At 31.3% G+C, this 26,313-nt stretch overlaps 2 protein-coding genes across 9 annotated transcripts in view; one reads left to right on the top strand and one right to left on the bottom strand.

The window, feature by feature from the left end:
* Window positions 1-14,792, bottom strand: part of LOC111686066 (probable dolichyl pyrophosphate Man9GlcNAc2 alpha-1,3-glucosyltransferase) — a 363,172-nt gene extending 348,380 nt beyond the window's left edge. For 3 of the 8 annotated variants that reach the window (XR_006940044.1, XM_046945105.1, XM_046945106.1), the window contains exon 1: window positions 13,996-14,778. Coding sequence is in view for 4 of the 8 variants with exons in the window: in XM_046945105.1 (XP_046801061.1) it covers window positions 13,996-14,675 (680 nt within the window). In the remaining 4 variants the exon portion in view is untranslated. Of the gene's footprint in view, window positions 1-3,288; window positions 3,594-13,995 lie in introns of those variants that run through there. The other 5 variants (XR_006940045.1, XR_006940046.1, XM_046945108.1 and 2 more) reach the window with 4 other exon arrangements.
* A 9,429-nt stretch (window positions 14,793-24,221) lies between these two features.
* Window positions 24,222-25,774, top strand: LOC124418524. Its single transcript, XM_046945136.1, has 2 exons — window positions 24,222-24,462; window positions 24,545-25,774. The coding sequence occupies exon 2, from the start codon at window positions 24,927-24,929 to the stop codon at window positions 25,227-25,229; it is 303 nt and encodes a 100-aa protein (XP_046801092.1). The 5' UTR covers window positions 24,222-24,462; window positions 24,545-24,926; the 3' UTR covers window positions 25,230-25,774.
* Window positions 25,775-26,313: the final 539 nt, after the last annotated feature.

Raw genomic sequence — 26,313 nt, 5'->3', positions numbered from 1 at the left:
TAAAACGAGTGACAGTTGTCTTAGACTTAATAAAAAATATAATACTGACTGAAGTAATATTTCATATAACATTTCTTCCCTTGCCTAAGGATGGACCAACACCCTGGGTCTTCTTTTTCTAGTCGAACGTCTAGGAGCTGCTGTTGGGTCATGTGTTGTCTTGTTTGCTAAATTGGAGGAGGGGTTGACAAACCTTCTGCTGGCGGTATGTGTTCGGTTTCTTGTGGCCTTATCTCATAAGCGTCCTGCCAACTCCCTGCAGTTGGCGGTATATGCTCGGTTTCTTGTGACCTCACTTAAACATCCTGCAAATTTTCATCTTCCAATAATCTTGTATTCAACGTAGTGGACGGTCTTGCGCCGTTTGGTGTACTCGTAGGAAATTCGGTGTTCATGAAATGATCATTGTAACTATTTGTTAATTGAAAGTTTGAATGATAATTTGATTGTGCAGTGCCACCACACACAGTTGACATTGCGAATTCCTTATTTTTCGGTACATCACCTCTCTCTTGCCTATACTACTTGATCATTTAATCTGATCGACATGTCTTTTAAAGAGTTTGTTCCTGAATTCTATTTCATAATGTAGGTCGCCCAAGCGGCTCCTGATAACACCTGGTAGCCGTTTTTCCATTCTGGGGTTGCCGGATAAAAAGTAAACGGATTGGTTAAGTTGAAATGTTCTGAATTTTGGGTTGAAATCGATATATTGTTTCTCTCTAATTTTGCTAGTAGCACTATCTAGTCGGACCAAATCTAACCGTGAACGGAATATGGATGCGCTCCCAAGGAGCGCTAGGATACTCCCAGTGGTGATCACCAAACTTTACTGGTTTGATCGCATGGATTGCACATGCGTTGCATGATTTTGCCACGTTCTCAATATCACTATCGATTCGGGGCCAGTAAACGAAAGAACGGGTCAGACCTTTCATTTTTACAATGCCGCATGTAGATCATTCAAGATTTTATCGCACAACATACTCGGTATTATAATTCTGTGCTCAAATTCGAGGCATCCAGAAGTTAGCCTGTAGTTGTCTGCTGGTGACGTATATCCGTATTTTTTTAAACATTTTCCCGCCTCTAAGTTTTGAATTATCTTCCCCAAATTAGAATCTTTTCACGTTTCTCGGGCTATGGTTTCTGCTCTAACTCGTAATTGATTTATTTGATTATTTACAAAATTATCAAATTCGTCGTAATCTTCTTCTAGAGGTTGAATACTAGAAATATTGTGTATTCTCTGAGGTATCCTAGAACAAAAATCAGCATTAGCGTTTGCTTTGGTAGGTTTATATATAACATTATAATTAAAGTTGCTTAAAAAATTTGAATCGTTTGCCATTCGACTTACGCATAACGCTGAGAGCCCTTTTTCGGGATGGAAGATTTGGGATAACAGTTTATGATCCGTTACCAATGTAAAGTGCCTTGCATATAAATATTTAAAAAATTTCTTAACAGCCCATACGATCGCCAACGCTTCTTTATCAATTTGTGTGTATTTTGTCTCTGTTGGAGATATAAGTATTTCCTTTATCTTCTTATACGCCTCAGTCGCATCTCTATTCCATTTAAATTCTTTCTCGAGTAATATATCTCTTAATGGCATTGATATTGTAGACACATTCGGTATAAAAGCATTATAATAAGTAGCTTTACCTTTGATTTAGTTGTTCTTGTTGTTGTTGTGTCAACTCCAGAAATGTTGTATTGATGCTATTAGCCGTTACACGAATGGCACCACCTTTTTTGGTTACTACATGAGTAGCTGAAGCCCATTCTGAGTACTCAACCTTTTTATAGAGACAAGATTTTATTTTTGCGTCAATTTCCTTTATATACGCATCTTTAAGTGCTAATCTGGCTTCAAATGCACTTTTGATGGTGGAACTTTAATGATGAACATTGATGAACATATTTTTAAATTCTTCTAGAAGCTGATTTAGTTGTTCTTGTTGTTATTGTGTCAACTCCAGAAATGTTGTATTGATGCTATTAACTTGGTTTGGGCCGCAAATATTTTGACGAAGTCAATTTATTTTGCAAAATTTGTTATCCATTCTCTTCCCATTAATGTATCAAAATCGCCGTACACAATGTATAAATTAAGCCTGCACAGTGTGTTTCCAATTCGGACATTAACTGGGAGACGACCCATACAATATACTTTATGGCCCGAGTAACTCGTAAATTTTCTATCTGTCGGTTGCAGTTTAAATAAAGGCTTTATTTTACGGAAAAAAGTTATACTCATTATCGAACAGGGAGAGCCGGTGTCGAGTTCCATATTCATAACTTTTCCATCTATTAGTGCTGCTATTATTTTCCTCTCATTGGACTTTATCGAGTTTATATTCTCTATTCTATTGAGTTTTTATACTACTACGTCAGCTGGTTCTTCTTCTAATTCTGTAATGTGATGTGTTTTACTTCGTCACATTTTCGAAATATGACCTATCTTGCCCTTTCGTCGATGCCTACCACCGATCTTCTCGAAAGCATGTCTATTATTGGATTTTTGGTTAACTAATGATAATTTTATTATTAAGTTTTCTGATGTTCTATTTCTCATCATTCTCTTATTTATGCTGTATTTGGATTTTATGTGCCTTGTTGTAATAAGTTTGTTGAATGCAAGGATTTCAATCGCATAACTTGGGACAGTCTTATAAGTTCTATTTCGGAATTGATTCTTTCTTTAGGTGTAATGATGTTGATTTTCAGTGTTCATTTATGCGGATTGTATTGTTTTGGCAACATCTCTTAGGGACTTGGCCTACTTGGCATTTCGTTCTAACAAAACTGCTTCTTCTTGGCGTACGTATTGTAAATACTAAACATCTGCATGGGTATACTTGTTCTTAAATTCACAGTACTGCATAGTATCAAAATACACGTACACTATTGTGAAAATATTAAACAAGCGTGTGCAGGATGTGTAGGTTCAAACAAATGAGTTATAGTCACACACAAGAGTTGTGTAGTGTTTGATATAATTAGGCAAAAACATCTTAATGATAGCAAAAATATCTAGAAATCTACGAGTGATCAGTTCGAACTTTTACGTACAAACCATAGTACGGCGCTACACAACACGATCGTAAACGAACCTCTTAACAAGGGCGTAAGAAATACAAAAATTTTATTTAATTGCTTCAAAGCATTTGATATTGTTTTTTTAATTACAATTTATTACAATGTATGATATTTATTACAAATTATGGAATACATATGAATAAAAAAATTTGAAAATATTTTTTAGCCATTGATTATTTGCAAAAGTATTGTATTTTATTGTAACAATACGTTTTGAATTAAATAACACAAAATAACAAAGTACTCATAAGTTGTCTCGAAACATTTCGAAACAGATCATACATTATTCCGATTTGTTTTTCACTCTTAACTCTATTGTCTTTGTTTCTATTATATTTGTTTGCTTTTACACATGTATTTTTGTGTGTAGATGATCAACTGCTTTTTAAACTTCGGCCGCACTACAGATGGTATTCATAAAAATAACGATGCCTTGTAAGTAATTTTTTACGCACTCGAGCAGATGTCTAGTAAATACCGTAATAAAGCTAAAAATGTTATTCGCAAAGAAAAAAAGACATTCTATTGTAAACTATTTTTTGTCCCCGACTCTTCTGGAATGTGGAGATTACTAAAGAAACGTGGTATTTCTGATAATTGTGGATGACAGTGTGATCTGAATATTGATAATTTGAATGATTAATTTGTTAATATTTCTGGGTCAGTTCGAAATTATAATGATATTATTTTCAGTGAATATAGTGATGCTATAGGAGCTTTTTCTTTCTTCTTCGTGAATGAAGACGAGTTGTTTAACGCAATCTGAAGGATCAAATCTACTACTGTTGACTACATCGAAATTTCCAGCTATGTGGAAGACAGTTGTCCCTATCCCGAAGTCAAGAGCAGTTTGTGCACCAGATGATTGAAGCCAATCTCAGTTTTCCCGGCTTTATCTAATATTATACTTTGTACGTGGACTTATTAACCCATTTCAATATGCTTTCCGTTCTGGACATAACACTACCTCATTTTTACTTAATTTGACGGATGATATAAGACAAAAGCTGGATTTCAGTTTGTAGATGTTAATGGTAGTTTTTCAAATTTGCTTCCCCTTACTTCTGGTGTTCACCAGGGCTCGGTTCTGGGGGCACTCTTATTTATATTAATTATTTGCCAATTTTTAATGACTCTAATAATTGTAAATAATTTTTGTTTGCGGATGACGCTATGCTCTTGTTCAGGGGAAGTAAATGTCTTTGGATAATAATTCTACTCTTAATCGTTTCTTTCATGGTCATCTTTAAATTCCTTGGCTATTAACTCGGATAAGACTAAAGCATTAACAATTGGAATTATTGACAAAGATATAAATATCTGTTATCTTTGTAGATCAGTTAAAATGCTTGGGGATCTATATAGACGTTTGACTTTTAAAAATCATATTGATCATTTATGTTGTATGATTACATGTTCTCTACTGAAACGTTATTCGAAGGGTATTTATTTACCATTTCGAATTAGATACCACATTCTCGTTTGATGTCCTCTATTTTGTATGGACTTAAGATTGTGACTGGGACGTTCTCCTATGTCATATAAAATTGCAAATAAGTTCAGGACTACTGTTTTGTAATATATGTTATATTGGCCAAAAGGGGCTTTTATATTAGTATAAATACATAAAAAAGTAAATTAATTAATTGTTTTTCACCTCAATTAGGAAGAATAATTGATCTCATAGTGGATAGACGTGTTTTAAATCGCTCTCACGAGAAAATAACATTGTAAACATAAATTCTTAATTAAAATATAAAAAAGATAAATACAGCGAATGGACGCTAATTAAATACATACCTATATATATTTTTAATATTAAAAATATATTAAAATCAAATAAATTGTCGTTTTCGTTAATGCAATTGTTAACAATAACAAATTGTAGCAAAACAAAAAGTATAAAAAACAAAAAAAATAAAAATAATAACAACAAAACCTTAAATAAAATGTAGTGGAGTTGTTTTAGTGCATGAGTTTCTGTAACTCTCCAATAATTGAAAGGAGGCTCAGTAGCAATGGAAAAAAATGCATACTTTGTTATGAGCTCTCAATACAACAACAACAATAACTATGATCCAAAAAATCATAAAAATTATTTAAGTGTAAAAACAACAACAAATGAGAGATCTTATCTTTCAAGTGCGCCAAAACAAAACAATTGTGTAGATAATAGCGCAAAAGAAAAAATAAATAAACAAACAACAGATTCAAAAACCACAACAAACGAGAGATCTTCTCTCTCAAGTGCGCCAAAACAAGAAAATTGTGAGGAAGACAACGCAGAAAAAAATAGAAAAACAAACAACTGATACAATGGTTGATGTGAACAATATCACAAATAGTATCTATAACAATATTAATACTATAAAAACCATTAATTATAAGAAAGATCACTCAAGCCCAATGTCAAAGAATACTGGTGCCATACCAAAAACAAGCCAAATACATTGAGCTCGCATAAAACGGAAAAGATCCAAACTGGAATGGACCGTTATGTCACTTATACAAAACGTAAGTCCAGCCCTAGGACTTCAAAATTGGAACCAAATCCAAAACAGGCGAAAACAAATTCGGTAAGTCAAAATCGTTTTGCACTCCTTGACAACCAGGAAAGTGAAAAAGCACCATCCATGCCTCTAAAAGACCACAAACCACCTCCCCTCTATTTGCGCGAACCTACCACAAATCTATTGGTTAATAAGTTGTCCCAACTTGTAGGCAAAGAAAATTTCCATGTAGTCTCCCTACGCAAAGGAAACATTCAGGAAACAAAAATACAGACATGTTCAGAAAAGTCTTTTAGAACAATAGTTGATAGTTTTGATTCTGAGAAAAGAAATTATTACACATATCAACTAAAAAGTGCAAAGGGTTTGGTAGTAGTTATCAAAGGTGTAGATAGTTCTGTACCAAATAATGACATTAAAAAGGCGCTAGAGACTGAAGGTTATGAAGTGAAGTCCATTCACAATATATTTAACAAGGACAAAATTCCTCAACCAATGTTTAGAGTTGAAATTACTTTTAACTCTTCGCAATTGAAGAAAAAGGGTGATACTCATCTCATATATAGTTTAAGATATCTTCTTAATCGCAAAATAACTGTAGAGGAACCCATTAAACGCAGAGGTCCTCCTCAATGCCTAAATTGCCAAGAGTTCGGTCACACCAGAACTTTCTGCAAATTACCATCTGTTTGTGTGAGATGCGGAGACATCCATAAAAGCCAAGATAGTCCCCACCCAAAAACAGATAACAATAAAAGAAAATGCAATAACTGTGGTCAAAATCACAATGCTAACTATCGCAGATGTCCAGTATATATACACACACGCAACAATAATAAAAATAAGGCCAGAAGACCTTTATATGCTGAATATAAAGCTTCTAACTTTCCAAGTCTTCCTAATACTTCTAGTGCTCAATATAGAAGTATCACAAATAAAAGCAATCAGAATAAATCGTATGCCCATACGACAAAAGAGGGTTACGTTACCCAAAGTAATGCAAAACAAACTTCTAGTGCCCAATATAGAAGACTTACAAATAAAAATAATGAAAATCTGCAAACAAATAATGAAAATAATACCACGTTATTTTCATATGCACATGCATTAAAAGAGGGTGTAACCGCACCCGAAACAAATTCTCAAAGCTCTATTGAGAATTTAATTCAAACCATGAACAGTATCATGACAAATATGCACAATATGTTTCAACAATTAATGCAGAATCAAAGCATGCCCATGCAGATCCTGCTAAATAAGAAATGAATTCCCTAAGAATTTGTTTTTGGAATGCTAACGGCCTTAGCCAACACAAGAATGAAGTTGAACAATTCCTGCTTCTTCAGGAAATTGACGTACTACTCGTCTCTGAAACACACTTTACCCTAAAGAATTGTTTCAGAATTAACGGATACTATACTTACGATACAAAACATCCAAGTGGCAGAGCCTGTGGTGGAACAGCCATATTAGTCAGAAAAAATATTAGACATTTCCCAATGCCAGAATACAAAAAGGACCATATCCAGGCCACCTCTATAAATATACCTGATAGAAGAGTTACAATATCCTCAATATATTGTCCTCCTAGTTATAATATTAATCGAGAGCAGTTTCTCAATTACTTTAAAACTCTTGGACCAAGATTCATAGCAGCTGGTGATTATAATGCAAAACATATATTTTGGGGCTCTCGCCTCATTACTCCCAAAGGCAGACAATAGCTAGAAGCAATATCACATAACAGACTAGATGACATATCTAGTGGCCAACTTACATATTGGCCTACAGACCTCAATAAGATTCCCGATCTAATTGACTTTGCTGTAATCAAAAACATAAAACGAGAATTTATTTCAGTGATCCCTTCACTGGACCTCTCGTCAGACCACTCGCCTACAGTTTTAACGTTATTAGAAACCCCAAATAAATTGGAAAACTATTGTTCTTGTTTCCCTAACAAATATGTCAGCTCACACTTGCCACATCGCCTTAAAAAATAAGGAATTTGAGAAATTATCTCAAAAACTTAGATCCTACTAAGAAAACAGAATATAGTCTCTGAAAAGCTGTTAAACATATGCAATGCCCTATTGCAAATGAGTCACTCATACGCCTCCAGAATGGTCAATGGGAAAAAATAGTCTGAAAACCTTGAAACATTCGCCAATCACTTGGAGAATGTGTTTACTGAAAATGATACAGATTCTTCTATTAGTGCTAACATTATAAACAATGTGGTTCCACGCCCAATAAAATTCCGGATCTCTACCGTGAAGACGACAATCAAAGGTCTAAAGGCAGGAAAATCACCTGGTATAGATAAAATTACTGCCACGATGATAAGTGCCCAATTCAGCTCTGAGAATTATTTTGTTCATCTTTAACTCGATGCTAAGTATTGGATATTTCCCTACCTCATGGAAAGTATCCGAAATTGTTATGATACCAAAACCGGGAAAGGATGTCACTCAAGTGACATCATACCGTCCCATTAGCCTGTCGTCTATATTCTCAAAACATTTTGAAAAGTTATTGCTTGAAAGCCTTATACTACACCATAACGATAATTGCATTATTCCTGACCATCAGTTTGGTTTCAGAAGAAAGCACAGCACTATCGAACAGGTACATCGAATAACTACTCTTATTCGGAAGGCCTTCGAGAGCAAGCAATATTGCTCAGCATTATTCATAGATATTTCTCAAGCTTTCGATAAAGTCTGGCACGATGCACTAATACACAAAATTATCACATATCTCAATAAAAATTGTGTTAAATTTTGAATTAATATTAAAAAAATTGTTTTCCTCTTGTGCTTCTATGGGTTAATTCACTAATGTATACATTGCATATTTATTATCATCAATCAACTGGGATTAAGTTATCCTTTTAATACAGATAATTTGAAATGAAATATAATGTAACGAGCTATACCCAGTGTGCTTTGCTACCCTAAAAGCAATATAAATAAAAACAAGTAGGAAAGTATAGTCGGGCATGGCCGACCATATAATACCCTACACCATGAGTATATTTAAAAAAATTTATTTCTTATAAAGAATCTTTTATGTTGAATTTTACCATAATTCCAAAATATTTAAGCAAATATTAAGCAAAAATTTCTAAATGAGTATATAGGTCGAATATGGGGCGATCCTCGGTAAATTTGGGAAAAGGGTATATTTTTAAATAACAGTTAATTTTGTTGAGTTTCATTGCGATACAAATGGTTACAAGTCAATTTTAGACGTTTAAGACATTTTTGAAGGGGGGTTTGTATGGGGGCTAGGGTCAAATAAGTGCCGATCCTTACGAAAATCTGAAGTGTAATTTATACTTATATAAAATATTTGACGTAATTATGGCATAAAAAGTTCAAATCGGCATGAAATATTATGGCATAAAAAGTTCAAAACGGTTGTATGGGGGCTATGTGAAATAATGGACCGATTTCGTCCCTGTGCCAAAAAACATGCTTGATCCAAATTTAATCAAATTATCCTGAAAATTGCGGCCTGTACCTTGCTTTGAGGGAGTTTAATTTGGATTCAAATTAAAACTCCCACAATGAAGATGGGCAAAACTGATATTATGTTTCATATCAATGGTATGAATAAATTGGGAATGCAAAAACGAACTATCGGGAAATATATTACCTATAGTAACATTAATATTCATATTCAAAACAGAAATAGGGATATATCAAACAATTCAAACAAAAATATGAATATAAGTACATACATAGATAAATACTAGAATATACGCTAATCCTCAAAACATTGTAAATAATAAAAAAACATGTGAACACTTTGAGAAAATTAAATACAAAATATAATATTTTTATATATATAACATTAAAATCTTAATGAACGTTTGGAAGACTTGCAATAATTTGCGTAGTATCTCCCATATGTAAAAATGTTTAATCTGAAAGTTGTTATATTTAGAATCTTCACAATCTTTAAGTGTGTTTATACCCTACACCACTATATTGGTAGGGTATTATACGTTTGTGCTGATGTTTGTAACATACAAAAATATTGGTCCAATACCCACCTTAAAGTATACCGATCGATTCAGAATCATTTTTTGAGTCGATTAAGACATGTCCGTCCGTCCGTCTGTCCGGCTGGCTGGCTGTCCACGTAAACCTTTCCTATCCTTTCAGGATAATTTGATGAAATTTGGACCAAGCATGTTTTTTGGCACAGGGACGAAATCGGTCCATTATTTCACATAGCCCCCATACAAACGTTTTGAACTTTTTATGCCATAATTTTTTATGTCGATTTGAACTTTTTATGCCATAATTACGTCAAATATTCTTTTATCTCTCTAAAAATTGGCACAAATAAGTTTTATATAAGTATAAATGACACTGCAGATTTTCGTAAGGATCGGCCCTTATTTGACCCTAGCCCCCATACAAGCCGATCCTCGGTAAATTTGGGAAAAGGATATATTTTTAAATAACAGTTAATTTTGTTGAGTTTCATTTTAGACGTTTAAGACATTTTTTGAAGGTGGGTTTGTATGGGGCTAGGGTCAAATAAGGGCCGATCCTTAAGAAAATCTGTAGTGTCATTTATACTTATACAAAAATTATTTGTGAAAATTTTTAGAGCGATAGTAGAATATTTGACGTAATTATGACATAAAAGTTTAAATCGGGAGATACAGTTGTATGGGGGCTAGGTTAAATAATGGACCGATTTCAACCATTTTCAATAGGCTTCGTCCCTGTGCCAATAAACATGCTTGGTTCATCAAATTATCTTGAAAATTGCGGCCTGTACCTTGCGCACAAGGTTTACATGGACTGTCAGCCGGACAGACGTGTCTTAATCGACTCAAAAAATGATTCTGAATCGATCGGTATACTTAAAAGTGGGTATTGGACCAATATATTTGTATGTTACAAACATCAGCGCAATCGTATAATACCCTCCCCACTATAATGGTGTAGGGTATAAAAATCTTTAAAATTCTACAATAATATTTTAATATCTTTGCTATGCTTTGTAAGAAAGGGTAAATAAATGTAAGTAATAATAGTTTTTTCAAAAACAAAAGAAAAAATATTTATTAAAAAATGCAATTATTGAAGTAAATTGGCACATAATTTTAAAAATTTTATAAGCCAAAGTTTTTTTAAATAATACAAACTCTACAAAGTATTTATTTCTGAACATGTTCATCAAAACCATATAGGCTCTTATTCCATTTGATATATTATTATTATTAATTATTATTAATTATTATTAATTATTATTAATTTTTATTAATATAAATGTATTTAACAAAATTAGAAAAAAAAACAAAAACATAATTAAATTCAGAACAGGAAAACCAAATAACTTTTATTTATTTTTATGCTACTGACAAAACATTGGAAACTTTTGAAATATTGCAGAAAAGAAGACTCTTACTAAAACAAGTAAGAGTGCTTTATTCGGCTGTGCCGAATAAATACCCTTTACCATAGTGTATTTTAAACATATTAGTTTTATAATTTTTAAATTTTTCCCGTCTACATTATTACTGAACCAAAAGAAAAACAAAATGAACAACAACAACTCTAAGCGAAATTGTCTTATTTTTGTAAACGAGAAATATGGTTAATAATAACCAAAGTGGCAACACTGCTGGTGAATGTTCGACTCTCTCACAATACGTCAACTCTTTTTCGCGAAAATATAAAGTTAATTTACCTTCTTTCACCTTTTCTTAAGCACACAACATATTTTTTTTTTTTTTTTTTGCGCACTTTTACACTATTAAAGAGACCGAAATTGTCTTATTTTTGTAAACGAGAAATATGTTTTTTTAATTTTTTGACAAATAATTTTTGAGGAATTTTAATAAAACTAGAAAAAAACGAAGTTGTAAATTTTGGTATTGAAAATGGCTACTAAATATAAAATAATCATGATGTTTTGCAAACATGCTTATGTTGACGATCAGAAAAGAAGTGTTTTTTACTTTACAAAACGTAAATTGGTGGCAAACAATATTAAGGTACCGTTAACGGTTTACTCGTTAGAATTTTCCAACAAAGTTGTAAATAAAGCGGAGCTTAATAAGATTCTAACGTCGCAAAAAATAGTATTTGCATATGTTATCAAAACAAGTGTAAACCATAAATCGAACTTGAACAGCAAGCAAAATAAACTTACTCACCAATTCAATGACAACACACTATCCGCAAATTAAACTCCAAAGCAAAATAGTTTTGACGCCTCCACAAAATGTCTAAGACTAACAATTCAATCAGTCACTAATATGTCAAATAAAAGACCATTACAACTCACCAACTCTTTCCAGAATATACGACCATAACACAACCAAATAAACTCTAAACCCCATGATGCACGAGAAGAAAATGAGTGACATAAAAAAACCAAAAATATTGAAAACAAAGAATAAGTCAAAAATTAAATACCAACTATTACATCAAACTAAGTATCCCTTAAGAACTGCATCAGCTAATAATCATAATAATAAGAAGACCAGCAAATGAAATCGACATCTAATTGCAAATAGAGTAAAATCAAAAGATAAAAACTCACACAGCACTATAAATACAAATAAAATATTATCAACCTTTCCTAAATAAAACAATATATGAAGCAATGAAATTTCATACTCAAACAACTTAAACCACTAATACCAACTACAGCAATCCCACGACAATTGGATCTTCGCTCCGGAACGACCCGAGTCATACTCGGCCAAAGATTGTCAACCCAGCGACAGCTGTATCATCCGAAAGTTTTTTCCCCAGGAAAGAACTATCGGCCACAGTCGAGCTGTTACAACAACAACAACAGCAATCCCACCACACCCCATTAATACAGCCAGACCACCTCAACTCTTACAACATACTGAAAAATGCTAAGCAATAATCCAATAAGAACAAAAACACTGTAACAATAGCACAAACAAATCTAAACCCATATAAAATACCCCCAACAAACCACAATGAAATGCCAACTTACAAAACAAACCTCTAAAAAAGACACAAACCCAAATATTGGCAATCAAAAATCGGATGAAATAGAAGCAACATCACAATACAACTTGAACAACCAACAACTAAAACGGTATAAAAATCCTAGCAAAGAATATTATGTAAAAAACCATGCTTATTTTAAAACCCCTATAATAAAACAAATCATGCGAACACAATACAAATTTTCACATATTTCAGCTTTGTTCAAGAACTTTTCTGGCTAAAGAGAATTAATGAATTTTATCTTTGTACTTATAAAAAGTACTGGAACAGAAAAAACAAAATTTCTCTTATAAATTTCTATTGAAATTAAAATAAAATTGAAAAACTTCAATCACACATACTTATTTATGAAAATAAACCAAAAATAGCAATCATTTTTTTTCAATGTATTTTTTTTAAACAAATAACTTATTTGACAATTTTTTTTCTATTTGCCAGGGAAAAATGTTCTGGCAAAGAGAAAATAATTTTAATTGATCAAATTTGTTTTCTTTTACAATTTCTGGTAAACTTGACAAGGAACAAAGCTTTTTTTAAAATTCCTAAAAAATTTCTCGTTTACAAAAAATAAGACAATTTCGGGCTTTTTAATAGTGTAAAAGTGCGCAAAAAAATAAAAAATCTGTTGTGTGTGTAAGAAAAGGTGCAAGAAGGTAAATTATCTTTATATTTTCGCGAAAAAGTTTTGACGTATTGTGATAGTCGGACTTTCACCAGTTGAATTCTCACAAAACTCGTCTGTGTGGAAAGGTTATGTTATTGTTGTATTGTAGTCCAATTTCTTATTATTTGGTTTACAGATCAAATGTGCAATAGAAAAAAGATTAAAAAATCTGTGAAAGAATAAATTTAAATGTTTTATATTTTTCCTAAGATTTTTAAGTACGTTTTTATGCATCTATGTAGATTTGGAATAAGTGGTGAAAGTGGTTGGAGCTACAATACTTATACAAAAATTCTACTGATACATTCTTAGAGTTAGGTATCGAATTAAAACTCCTTTAGGTACCAACTCACAAGCCCCAATTTCTTTATATTTGGTCTTGGCTTTTTAAAAGGCATTTTTCCGATTTTTTAGTTAAACCTTAAAAATATAGGATCAAAAATTATATTTCCCAAATGTATATTTTTCGAGATATAGCCATAAATATTTTTAACCTTAGAAGCCCAGAAGGCGTGGCCGACAAAAAAATTTATGTCGGTTCACTCACAAACGAACAATCTATGAGTGGTTAAATTTTCGACGTGATTTGAAAAATGCCACTAATTAAGTCAAAATGTTTTCAGTAAGAATGAAATTCCTTAAGAATATTCATGACTGTGCTATATTAAAAATATCACCATACAAACTGTTTACTTACGATTTTTGGGAAAACGATGACTTAAGGAGATAAACAAAAATGGGCAAAGCATGATACAATTCCATTTGTTTGTAATTTATGGATAAGGTAAAAAAAAAGCTTGCCCAGTTATGTCGATTTTGAATTATGCATGCAACTGAATACATAAATAATCCGAGAGATATATTATTGTATTGGAAGTGTCCATTGTCTATTAGCACTTGACCGGGGTATAAAACTAATAACACAAAAGTCGGCAATAAATTTTCTGAAGATATATATGAATTTAAAGATGTCAAAACGATAACACAAGCCGGAATATATATAAAGAAATCTGCCACAAGTACTGTAAGACGCATAAAGCTTTTATGTTCAACAGATTCAAGCCCACGGGAATCAAATAACCGAACGTAACTTGAATTAATTCTATTTGCAATTATTCCAACAAATAAACTATGATATGCAGTCAAAGGAGGGTAATCAATACCCCAATAAAGTAGATCGTTATCAGTACTGTTTAAATACCACTGATTAGGTGGAAGATTATATGTTATTTCCTGCCAATGTCTCTGCGCTTCATAATCTCCAAACATAGGTGGTGTCGACGCTCCCGAATACGAGCTCAACGACACAATTGCACGGGTGCCTATTCCAACACATAATGCAACAAATATTATAATACTATCACAATTATAACGCATTTTACAAAACAAAAAGGTACGCAAAAAAAACCGGTAAAGTAGTCTTTTGCAGACCAAATTTTAATCCGCAAGTACAGAAAACAATCCGATGAATTAGCAAACTATAACAATTGTTTTAACAAAACATGTTTTTTTGGAGTGGTGAGTTCTTTTTTCTTAACAAATATGAGTTTATGCACGTGGAAAAGAAGCAAAAATGGGTTTTTATTATTTACATTTTCAAAATACTCAAAAATGCAATTTTCAATGTTAACATTAAAAAAAATAAATTACATTAAATTCCTTAAACAAACGATTTTTTTAGATTATATCGTTTTAGAATGCCTTTTAATGTAAACATTCTAAAAAATGTTAATATGGCGGTATATATAATCTTTAACTGCTATCGGACTATCTTGTGCACGATAACAACCTATGCAGAACTTTAAGTTGATTTCATCGTTATTATTCCTCATGGAATTGTCAGGTGAATATTTTGTTAAAACTCCTTGAAAATATACCTATTTCCTTTCATCTCTTCTCTCTGCTTATTTTCTTTTAGTATTTTTATTTCTTAATAAAATAAACTTATTTAATAAATATTTTGTTTTATTTTCATTAGCTTCAAATGTCTTATTTTAAGTTTTTTTTTAAATCGCTAAATTAACTGTATTCCAATTTACACTTGGTTTTAATGAAACTTCCCACAAAAAAAAGCTTTTTACACCCTTCACCTTCGTGAGAAGGGTATATCTGTTTGACATTCCGTTTGCAATTTCTATAATATAATTTTCCGAACCTATAAAGTATATATATATTCTAAATCCTTATAGATAGCGCCGTCTGTCTATCTGTCTGTTGAAATCAGTTTTTAGAGGATCCCAGATATCGGCGAGATCCAAATCTTCGATAATTCAGTTAGACATGCTTTCGATAAGATCGCTATATAAAATCAGCAAAATCGGTCGATAAATAACGGAGATATTTTTTTCGGGTTTTAATTAGGATGGCGGTACATCAAGCACTCATATTGCCAGGTTATCACACGTTTGTCCAGAGAAAAATCTAAACCCATATAAAATACCCCCAACAAACCACAATGAAATGCCAAAATCGGTCGATAAATAACGGAGATATTTTTTTCGGGTTTTAATTAGGATGGCGGTACATCAAGCACTCATATTGCCAGGTTATCACACGTTTGTCCAGAGAAATGCTTTGATTAATAAGCAAAAACAACACTGTATATTAGAAAAAGACGTACACGTGTGTGTAGATGTATTTGGTTTTATTCAGCCGCGTATTTTATTTTGTATGTTGGCGTCATTGAATCAGAGATACAAGCCGATGCAAAATGATCGGCCGCGGCGGCGGCGGCTAAATTTTCGGCTCAATTTACCTTTTTCTACAGAAATTGACCTTATAAGCGTTTTTTATATTACAAAATATCTGTAAAATAGTCTGTTATATAGAAACCTGTCTCTATATAAGTTTTTTCTTCAGAAAATTTACATTTATAGTAGTTTTCACTATTTTAATATTAGCACAATATTATGTGGCAGCTTTTTATAATCTGCAATAAGAATTTGAAATAGTGGCAACTCCGTTCAAATTAGTGAATTATTTTCCGAAATACATGTACGATTCCAATATTTATCAGCGGCTACGTTTAAGCCGGCTTAGCTTTTAAGCAAAAAGAAGTCGGCGGCGGCTTGAAAAATAGTAGCGGCGGCCAGCCGCAGTCGATTTGAGCCGCTACGGCTGGTATCTCTGCATTGAATTGTGTATTTTGTTTTTGTTTTGTTTTTGTGAATTCTGTTCTTATATTTGGATGTAGGTTGGTTTTATTGCGTTGTTTATTTTGTTTTTCGTTATGTATGTTTAGATGTCTGTAGCTTTTGATGCCTTGTGTATTTTGTTTACTTACTTTTGTATACTTTTAAGTTACTTCCGGACTATAGTAAGAAGAGTGCATCCATTTTACTTAAACAAAAAACATGATTGTTGAATTTTTTCAGCTGGAAGTATACGTTTTAGTGACTTCTGAATGATATTAAGGCGAGAACACACATTTTACAATAACAAAATACATTGTTTTCGAATATGTATCCACCTGGTTTGTATGTATATGTCACTTCTGAAAGACAGTTTGAAAAGTGTTCACATTAATGTTATATTTTATTCAACTGAAATTGAAGATTGTAGTCACTACTGGACGATTGTCAGACGAGAGCACGCATTTTACAAAAACAAAATACATTGATTTTTAGTTTCCGCCGCTTGGAAGTATACTTTTAGGTTACCTTCGGATGATAGTAAGAAGAGTACAAAAAATATATATATACTCAATTTTTTTGTGTAAATGCGAAAAAAATAAAAATAAATAATGCAGAAATTTTGCTAATTTCAGTGATGTTTTGTATTTTGTCCAGTCATGTTCAGTTTTATTATTCATTGTAAAACTTAAATTAGTTATTGAATTTAATATTCATAGAAAAATAATGTAATTAATATAAAATCTTAAGTAATATAAAACAATATGACAGTGTTTTGTTAAAAGTCATCTGTTAATAAACATTTAAGAAGTTTTTGTAGTAATAATCATCAAGGATTAAATAAAAAAAAATAAAAGGTAAGTTTTCATATTTTACATTAAAATACGATTTTAGGAAAAACAACAACTCTAAACGGTTTCCACTTCCATTATTTTTAAACGAAGTCTATTACTTTTAATTAAAAATGTTTTTATATTAAATTTCGTCTTTCTCTTAATTGGTTTAGGAGTTATAAGCATTTAAAGACTTTTTCAAATTGTACGTTTCGGCTTTCATTTGATGAACATTGCATTATTTAACCTATTTACATTAATTTCAGTTAAATCTTAACTTTCAATATTTTTTAAACTAAAAAATACATTCAAATTTTACTTAAAGTATTTAAACGCTAGCTGGAATCATTATATTCAAATTCATACTACATAAATACATAAATTATTTTTTGACTTGGGTCACCTGACACGAAATTGCGCATACAAGATATTCAAATAACTAAGTTCTTGAAAGTGTATAACTCCTTAATAAGAAAAGAACAAACAAAACATAATATTGCAATATTATTGTCAAAAGCAATATTCCATTTAGGGTCGTTAAGGTGTTTCTATCGTTAGTCACTGTTAAAATTTTTTAAAAATAATCCATGACTAAGTAATTTAAAATCTTTATAGACGGTTTAATTCCAAGTTATTAAAAAATGTTCAAGAAAGGTAATGATTTTATTGATTCAAAACAATAAATAAATTAATTAATAAATTTTATTTTTTAAGAAAATGTTATGATGTTATTTGACTTAAAAATGTTTAAAGGATAATAATGAGGCAATTTCGTTATAAAAAATTAGTTTAGATTTCTGGAACAAGTGTAAATCAATGAAATATAATTATGAGATGTTTAATCAATAACATTAAAAAATATAAAATAGAGTAATTGATGAAATGATCCAAAGAATTATTAAAAAAAACGCACTTAGTGATCTTTCAAAATCTTTAACTGTCAAACCATTGGACTCCCGATTTATCTTCTTCAAAATCCATATACTTACTACGAGGAACACTTTGTTTAAAATTAGACCTCTAAACAGACCTTACGATGCTTGGAACCAATGTAAAGTGACTGTCGTGTAGTACAAGAAAAATACCTAATTTAGATATTTTAAAATAGAGGTGGTTATCATACCCTAAGGTCAACAAAAGCAATATTTTTCAGCTACTACATACACTTATATATATTTAGAACCCAAATCAAGAATAACTATCCAAATCTAAATACGCCTACTGAATCTTATTCATTAAATTAAGCATTTAAAATATAAGATTGAATCATGATTTTAGCATGTAATAGTTCTATAGTGGTATATGGTGGTGTCCCCATACTAGATTATTTTTGTTATAATATATAGATTTATACCTCACTAAATATTTTTTCAAGTCGTTCCACTACTAAAATATCTAAAAAATGTTATTCTAATATATAGGAGTAATAAAAATATTAAATTTTATAAAATAATGCAACAATATTTAAAAAAATAAAAAAGCAAAATACTTTATTGACCTAAAAAATTAATAATACATTAACATTTTATCAAAAATCTCGTTAATTAATATAACGATTTTACTTTTTATGGCAGAAAATTAAAACATAAGATGTTCTTTAAAAAATACAACAAACAACTTGCTTTATTTTGATAAAATTAATAGTTTAGATAAAGTTTTTTTTTAAATTTATAAAATTTTAATATGCAAATTACTTAATTGATTCACTGTATGTCTTATTTTATCACGCGGTTCAATTAAAAATGTCGATTATTTGCAGAAAATGTAAAAAATGGATCTGACTGTTAAAACTTTGGTTGGAAATGTATTGGTCATAAGAGAACTCTATTATTATTGCTTCCTAAAGTATTACACGTAATTTCAACTAATACAAAAGTATGTATATTCAATATTAATTATAACATTATTTTTGTTATTTCGTTGAAGGATTAATTCGTTCCAAAATATAACTCACACAATTTTTTGGACTGATCATAAAATTTATGAAGTAAAAAATATTTTAGAGACCAATATTTTAAAATTTTTGGAAGTATACCAGTCAACAGTTTGACGATTAATACAGATTTCCTGAAAATTATCTTATTATAAGGTAATAATTCTAAATTCTTGATACATATGTGCATATATTTTTTAGATTAGTTAAGTCAGCATTGCGCGTTCATATTGTTCTAATTACGAAGATTTTCGGATATTCACACGTACATAACCCGATCGTAAATAAAACTCATTGCAAGAGCGTAAAATTACAGAAATTGCAAACAAAATATGTAAAAACAACAACATCATTTTCAAACAATAGAGTAACTTGCAAAAAACTCATACACTCCAAAAACTTTTCAGGAATACATAATAGTAAAAATACATAAAAACGATATTTTTAATACTTTTTTTAAACATTTTATATTAAAAAATCTAATCTTTCTGAAGAAATAAACATTTTTTTCTTTGGATATTTTCTATCTGTAAAATTTACCATTTTACTTGTTATAAAACTTGATCATAACAAGCGTAATTAGGAAATATTTTTTCTAAGTGTTTTTTTTTGCATTTTCTCACCATTACAATAACAGTTTCTCTTTCTGCTCTTGGCTGTGTTAAATCATTTATTTTTTTACTATTTTAATTTCAATTATTTCAATAATAACTACAAAATTTCATTTTATTTAGATTAATTTTTATAAATTTTATCTGGGTGAGTATACAAATACAAGAAAAGAAATCACATCTTCTAGAAGAAGAGAAATCTCATCTTCTAGAGGACGAGAATACTCATATTCATATTCTAGATGATACTAAGTAGTCTTTAACAATAACTTACTTCCAAGAGTCATCTAGAAGTTTCTTTTACGAGTCTTCCAAAAGTATCTTCCACGTTATTTCTTCCCTACTGTTGACAAGAATTCGTATACATCCGCAACATCGCTGGCGAGCTTTAGTACGTTTGGAAGCAAAGAATAATTGGAATTGGGGCTTGTAAGTTGGTACTTAAAGGAGTTGTCATTCGGTACCTAACTTTAAGAATGTATTGGTAGAATTTTTATATAACCTGCAACTACTTTCACCACACTTTCCAAACATACATAGTTGCATAAAATCGTACATACAAATTACATTTAAATTAATTCTTTCGCATAATTTTCAATTTATATTGTCGACTGTCTGATCAGTAAACATTTAATTAATATATTTTTCGGGCTTTAAATATATTTTAAAATAAAAAATAATATTATTTTAAATAAATTTTTCAGTTTCAATACCAAAATTTACAACATTGTTTCTTCAGTTTTAATTTCAACATAAAAAAATTAATTGTCAAAAAAATTCTTTTTAGTTTGTGGAAAAAAACAATATTTCGCATTGTTAAACGCAACAAAATTGTGTAAAAAAAATAAATGTTATGTGTTATGTGAGATGAATAAGATTTGAAACATTACGAGAGTATTAAGTTCTCACAAGTGTGTCGAATTTACACAGAACACGTCTGTGAAGAGAGAGAAATGGTTTCGTTGTTTGGAAGATTCACACGGGTAACATCCGCAATAGAAATTGATTGTGTTATTGAAAAAACACACACACGCACTTAAGGCGAATTCAGATAACGTGGGGGCAGTTCTGCAAAAAGAACATTTTACATGTATTTTGTTTTTGCATTTGGCTTACGTAGATGTCAAAAACCATAAGTACGGCGAATTCATTTTATGATTTTTTTTAATGTTTATATTTTATTAAGAAAGAAAGATAAAGATATTAAAATTTGTGCGGAAAATATATTATAATTGAATAATGTTTGTTTCTAACGAAAAATTCTATTACAACAGATTAATTTGCAAAATTTAAGTGAGTGCCTGAAGTTAAGTAAAACTTATTTTTTTTTGTGAAAAATAAACATAAAAAAGTACTTATTCATGAAAATATTATATTACGAATGAATTTACTAACACACTTGCAATTTTTTTTTATAAAATTGCTAAAAAATTATAAATGGATAATTCCATCAATAATGACAGTCAAATTACCGGTAAAATGACTGTTGTTGTACCCAATGTGTGGTAAAGGGTTCCATTTGCATAAGTAAGAGTGAAAAAATTACATTTTTATTAATATATATTAAAATCTATATTTCCATCAACAAAGACAGCCAAATGACCGATCAAATAACTGTCACTGTGTTTCAGAATGAATTTTATAAATTCATTGTTTCCGCGAAAGCCAAAGATCAAGTAGCTAAAAATTTAAAATAATTACAAAGTCTATAAATTATTAAATATAAAGAGAATTATTATAAACTTAATTTAAAAAAGTGTAGGAAGTGGAGCTAAAGATAAACACTTTGGATTTTAATCAATCTATTGTAACATGAATACATACTATTGATTTTTATTTGTCGATATTTATGTGTATTTCTTTACGGACAACTTATTTCCACAAATTAAAAGGAGCATTAGAGGATTTAAAATTCTGTGAGGTGTGTAAAATGTTGCAATGATTGTGAATTTATGTATATGCTTACTATATTAATAAAATTAAAAAATATAAATCTTAAAATGTTAATAAATTGTGTTTTATTATAAATTGGTATAGACGTCACTTTTGACGGGTATATACATTAAGTATGATTAGTCAACAACGACCGATTAATACATCATTTCTTATTTTTAACTGTGATGGATATATCCATCAATCATGAACGGTCAATCGTGACTAATATTTATATCATCCTTGATTACTAAACATCAAAAGAGAGAGCAGCTCAAATATATATCTTAAAGTCAATAGAATTCATAAGTGCGAGGGTGATGAAAAATCACATGTACAAAAAAGTTTCCATCACTATTTACATATTGCCCCTAAGAAACAGCCCTACAAGAAATTTATGACCGAAACTAATATATACAAAATGATTGCATTAATACTCTTGCAACATTTTTTTTATAAAATTGCTAAAAAAAAGTTAATGGATAATTCCATCAATAATGACAGTCAAATGACCGGTAAAATGACTGTTGATGTACCCAATGTGTGGTAAAGGGTTTCATTTGCATATGAAAGAGTGAAACAACTACCTTTGGCTGTTACTGTGTTTCAGATTTATTATAAACAGAATTTAAAAATAGTTCAGGAAGTGGAGCTGAAAATAAACACTTTGGAGTTTAATCAATCTATGGTAACATAATTATTTACTTTTAATTTTTATATTTCGATATTTATATGTATTTTTTACAGACAACTTATTTTCACAAATTAAAAGGAGCATCAGCGGATTTAAGATCTTGCGAGGTATGTAAAATGGTGAAATGATTGTTAATTTATGTACATGCTTATTATATTAATAAAATTAACAAATATATATCTTAAAATATTGATAAATTGTGTTTTATTATAAATTGATATAGCCGTCACATTTGACGGATATATTCGTTCCCACGACAATTGGATCTTCGCTCCGGAACGACCCGAGTCATACACGGCCAAAGATTGTCAACCCAGCGACAGCGGTATCAACCGAAAGTTTTTCCCCAGGAAAGAACTATCGGCCACAGTCGAGCTGTTACAACAACAACGGATATACATCAAATATGATTAGTCAGCAATGACCGATAAATACATAATTTTCAATTTGTTAACTGTGATAGATATATTCATTATTCTTATTCTATTCTTCTTCATATTCAGAAGAATGGCAGCATATTGTAATTACGGAAGCTCTTTAGATCGTATGCTAACTGAGCAAATGCTTTATGTGTTGGAATCAAGTAGTATTTGCGACGAGATTATTGCAAAGGAGCCCGCATCATTCAAGGACGCATATGAGATAGCTCAAAGGCTCGAAGCATCACATAAATCAGCTGTCGGAACGAAAGGGAATGTTTCTGGCTCCAATCCGTTAACGGAATCGATGTTTAGTAGAGAATGGATTCAACAGTTCGTTAATGAGATAGATTTTAGAAGGTTGTTTTCTTTATCGGAACCTGATGGTTCCGATGTGGTTCACCATTGAAAAGGGATGAACCACATTTATCGCCAAAGGAAGCTCAGTTGTTACAAGATGTGCTTGTTAATTTTGATGATATTTTTAGTTGTTCTGCTGGTAAGTTGGACATGCCACCGATTAAACTTCATTTGAAATAAGATGCGAAGCCTGTTTTGCCGGAACAAGGGAGATCCCAATAGCTTTGAGGGACACATACGCAGAAGAGAGTGAGAAAAAGATAGCATCTGGAATTTACACTAGTGTAGAATTTTTGGAATGGGCATCGACAACTCATGTTGATGCCAAGAAGGATGGCAGGATCAGAATAACAGGTAATTATGAACCTACTTTGAACCCCCGTATAATTGTAATGAGCTCCCAAACCGGAGAATATTTTCAATAGAATGAATGGAGCGAAGCGAAGCGAAGGCTATTGGTACTATTGGTCTTTCATACCTAATTTATCCACACGCAACAGACCCTTAAGGGATATACTTCTAAAGAAAGAATTCATTTGGACCGCAGAAGCAAAAAGACATGCGGATATTAAAAACGAGTTAATATCGTCTAGAGTTTTAATGGCTTATGACCCCGAACTTCACCTACTTCTCGCCACGGACGCCTGCCAAATAGGGTTATGCGCCACTGACACAAATTTTGGATCCCCAAAAATCACTTCCCGTTTTATGTTTTAGCCATATGACCAACTATGCCGATTCCTTGGGAAATTTTAATTTCAACTTAATGTTTGAAACGACAAAGGCTAACCGTGAAACGCAGGTTTCTGAATTAGACAATTTTGACATCTTTATGGTAAAACAAATTGATCAACTACTGACGAGCTCTGCGGAATATCACTCCAATCGTATGGTTATAAGTCTCCTCAAATCAACTATAGAATGGTCGGTTTGACATTTGAGCATAGAGTCGTTATACCGAAAAGCTTCGCATGAAAATTCTACAGAATCTGCACTTTGGGCATCGTCAAAATGAAGGGGATAGCGAGGCCTTTTGTATATTGGCCTGGCATCGACAAGGATATTGAGAGTGTCGCAAGAAGCTGTGTCGATTGTTCGGAATGTGCAAATGTACCACCAAAAGCCCGAGACCATCATTGGCACTACCTAAAGGAACCATGGGAGCGAATTCATGTGGATTATGCGGGACCATTCTTAGGGTCTATATTACTGATTGTAACTGATGCGTACAGTAAGTGGATTGAAGTAAAGGTAACATCTAGCAGCAAATCCATTGATACAATTAACATTCTCGATGAACTTTTTACTAACTATGGGGTGCCAACTATAATAGTGACCGACAACGGCACATGTTTTGCAACAGTACAAACAGTGAAGAATACTTTAAAAACGGGGCGAGTAAGAATTATCTACAAAAACACCTCAATATTTTCCCTCGCTATTATAGAATTGCTCCCTTCCATGCGACAACTGGTAAACCCCCATCTCTTCTATTCATGGGGCTTACAATTACCTGGTGAACTGTTTTTAAAAATAGGTGACAAGCAAAACATGAAATTGGAGCCCTTATTTCGAACCGTTGCGCCAGTGCAAAATGTATATTTCCGGTCCTATGGTACGCACGACCCTAAGTTTGGTTTTAAATCGTTTGGAGGATTTGCACTATGAAACTCTATATAAGGAAAAACGTATGAGCGACACATCGACCAAACGATATGGATATGAATATGGCGAACGAAACTAAACTTAGTACTGAAACCGTGAAGCGTAGAAAAAGATCTCAATTCAATGGGCATTCATTGCCACATCAAACTGCCGATAACTCGTTCACTGACTCAACAAGCTTCTCAACACCCCAAGGAGATCTCACAAATACTCCGAACACAACTATGAATGACTATTCGGCTCCACAATCGTATTTCCTTGGGTTTGGTCCACAGGGAGATAATGATGAGAATGCAGGCGAACGTGACTTAGATTCTTTCGGAAATTCAAAAGAACCCGTAAGTGCTGATTAAGAGTAGATACTGCAGGACCGTAGGTCATTCATGCTTCCGAAAAGGAAAGTAGTATTCTCACCGTAATCGTCCACATGAGTGGGAAGAAATGTTAAATATTAATCTGGCATCACCCTTTGCTTGCTCAAATTATTAAACTCTCTGTAATTTGTTTTTATATGCCGCCATTTTAATGATTCTAGAAAAGTATTATTGTAGAACAAACCTTTATATAAAACGTTTGCATAAACTCATTCTATAAAGTATTGCTCATATTTTTATTTAAGGACACAACAGTTGTCTTATTAATGCATATAAAGAAAATAACACCGACAAAAATAAAACAATCCGTAACAGCTGTTTTATCAAAATAATGGTTTTTCGGTGCGGTGAGTTATTTTAGTTTGCAAATATGTGTTTTTGCATCGTCAAATTTGTCAAAGAAAATCGGCATTTATCCGCATTTTTATTTTAAAAATCGGAAAATTATCGGTAATTAAAAGTAGGATACCCTACATCATTGAGTATGTTAAACACTGAGCAATAAGAAGTGAAACGCTGTCATTTTTTACAACAATAACGTTTCAACACATATGTAAGAATCTTACTCTCTCTCTCCAAACTTCAAAACTTTGTCGCGAAAATTCGTAGATTATAACACTTGAATATTTTTTATCACTTAGCCCAGTAAACTCCACCTATGGTTATCGTTTAACCGAAAGTTATTCTGCCGATTAAAATATTTTTTGTATGAAAACTGTCAATTTAACCTTAAGATAATAAGTAGACATTGTGTTATTGGGTGTTAAAGTTATATTTTATTATTTTTTTGCACACTTTAAATATATTTAATAGCCCGAAAAGATTTAATTTTTTACAAACGAAAAAATATTTTTAATTTATTTTACATTCAATTTTTGTTGTTGCAATTAAAATTTAAAAAAATAACAATGTTGTAAATGTTGGTATAGTGCAAGAAAAAATATTTCAACTAAATTATCTACTATTTCAATATTACAGATTAAAAAGCAAAGATATATTCATATATAATGTTTATAGATAAATTATGTTGCAAAATGTTTAAAGAAATCTTTTAAAATATAAA

Source organism: Lucilia cuprina, chromosome 2 (assembly GCF_022045245.1).
Source record: "Lucilia cuprina isolate Lc7/37 chromosome 2, ASM2204524v1, whole genome shotgun sequence".
NCBI lineage: Eukaryota > Metazoa > Arthropoda > Insecta > Diptera > Calliphoridae > Lucilia > Lucilia cuprina.
Note: the sequence above shows the minus strand (reverse complement) of the source record. Positions and strands in the feature narration are given on the sequence as shown.

Excerpts from the sequence above, each read along its gene's own strand:
- LOC124418524 (XM_046945136.1), top strand. The coding sequence starts at position 24,927 with ATGGATATGAATATGGCGAACGAAACTAAACTTAGTACTGAAACCGTG.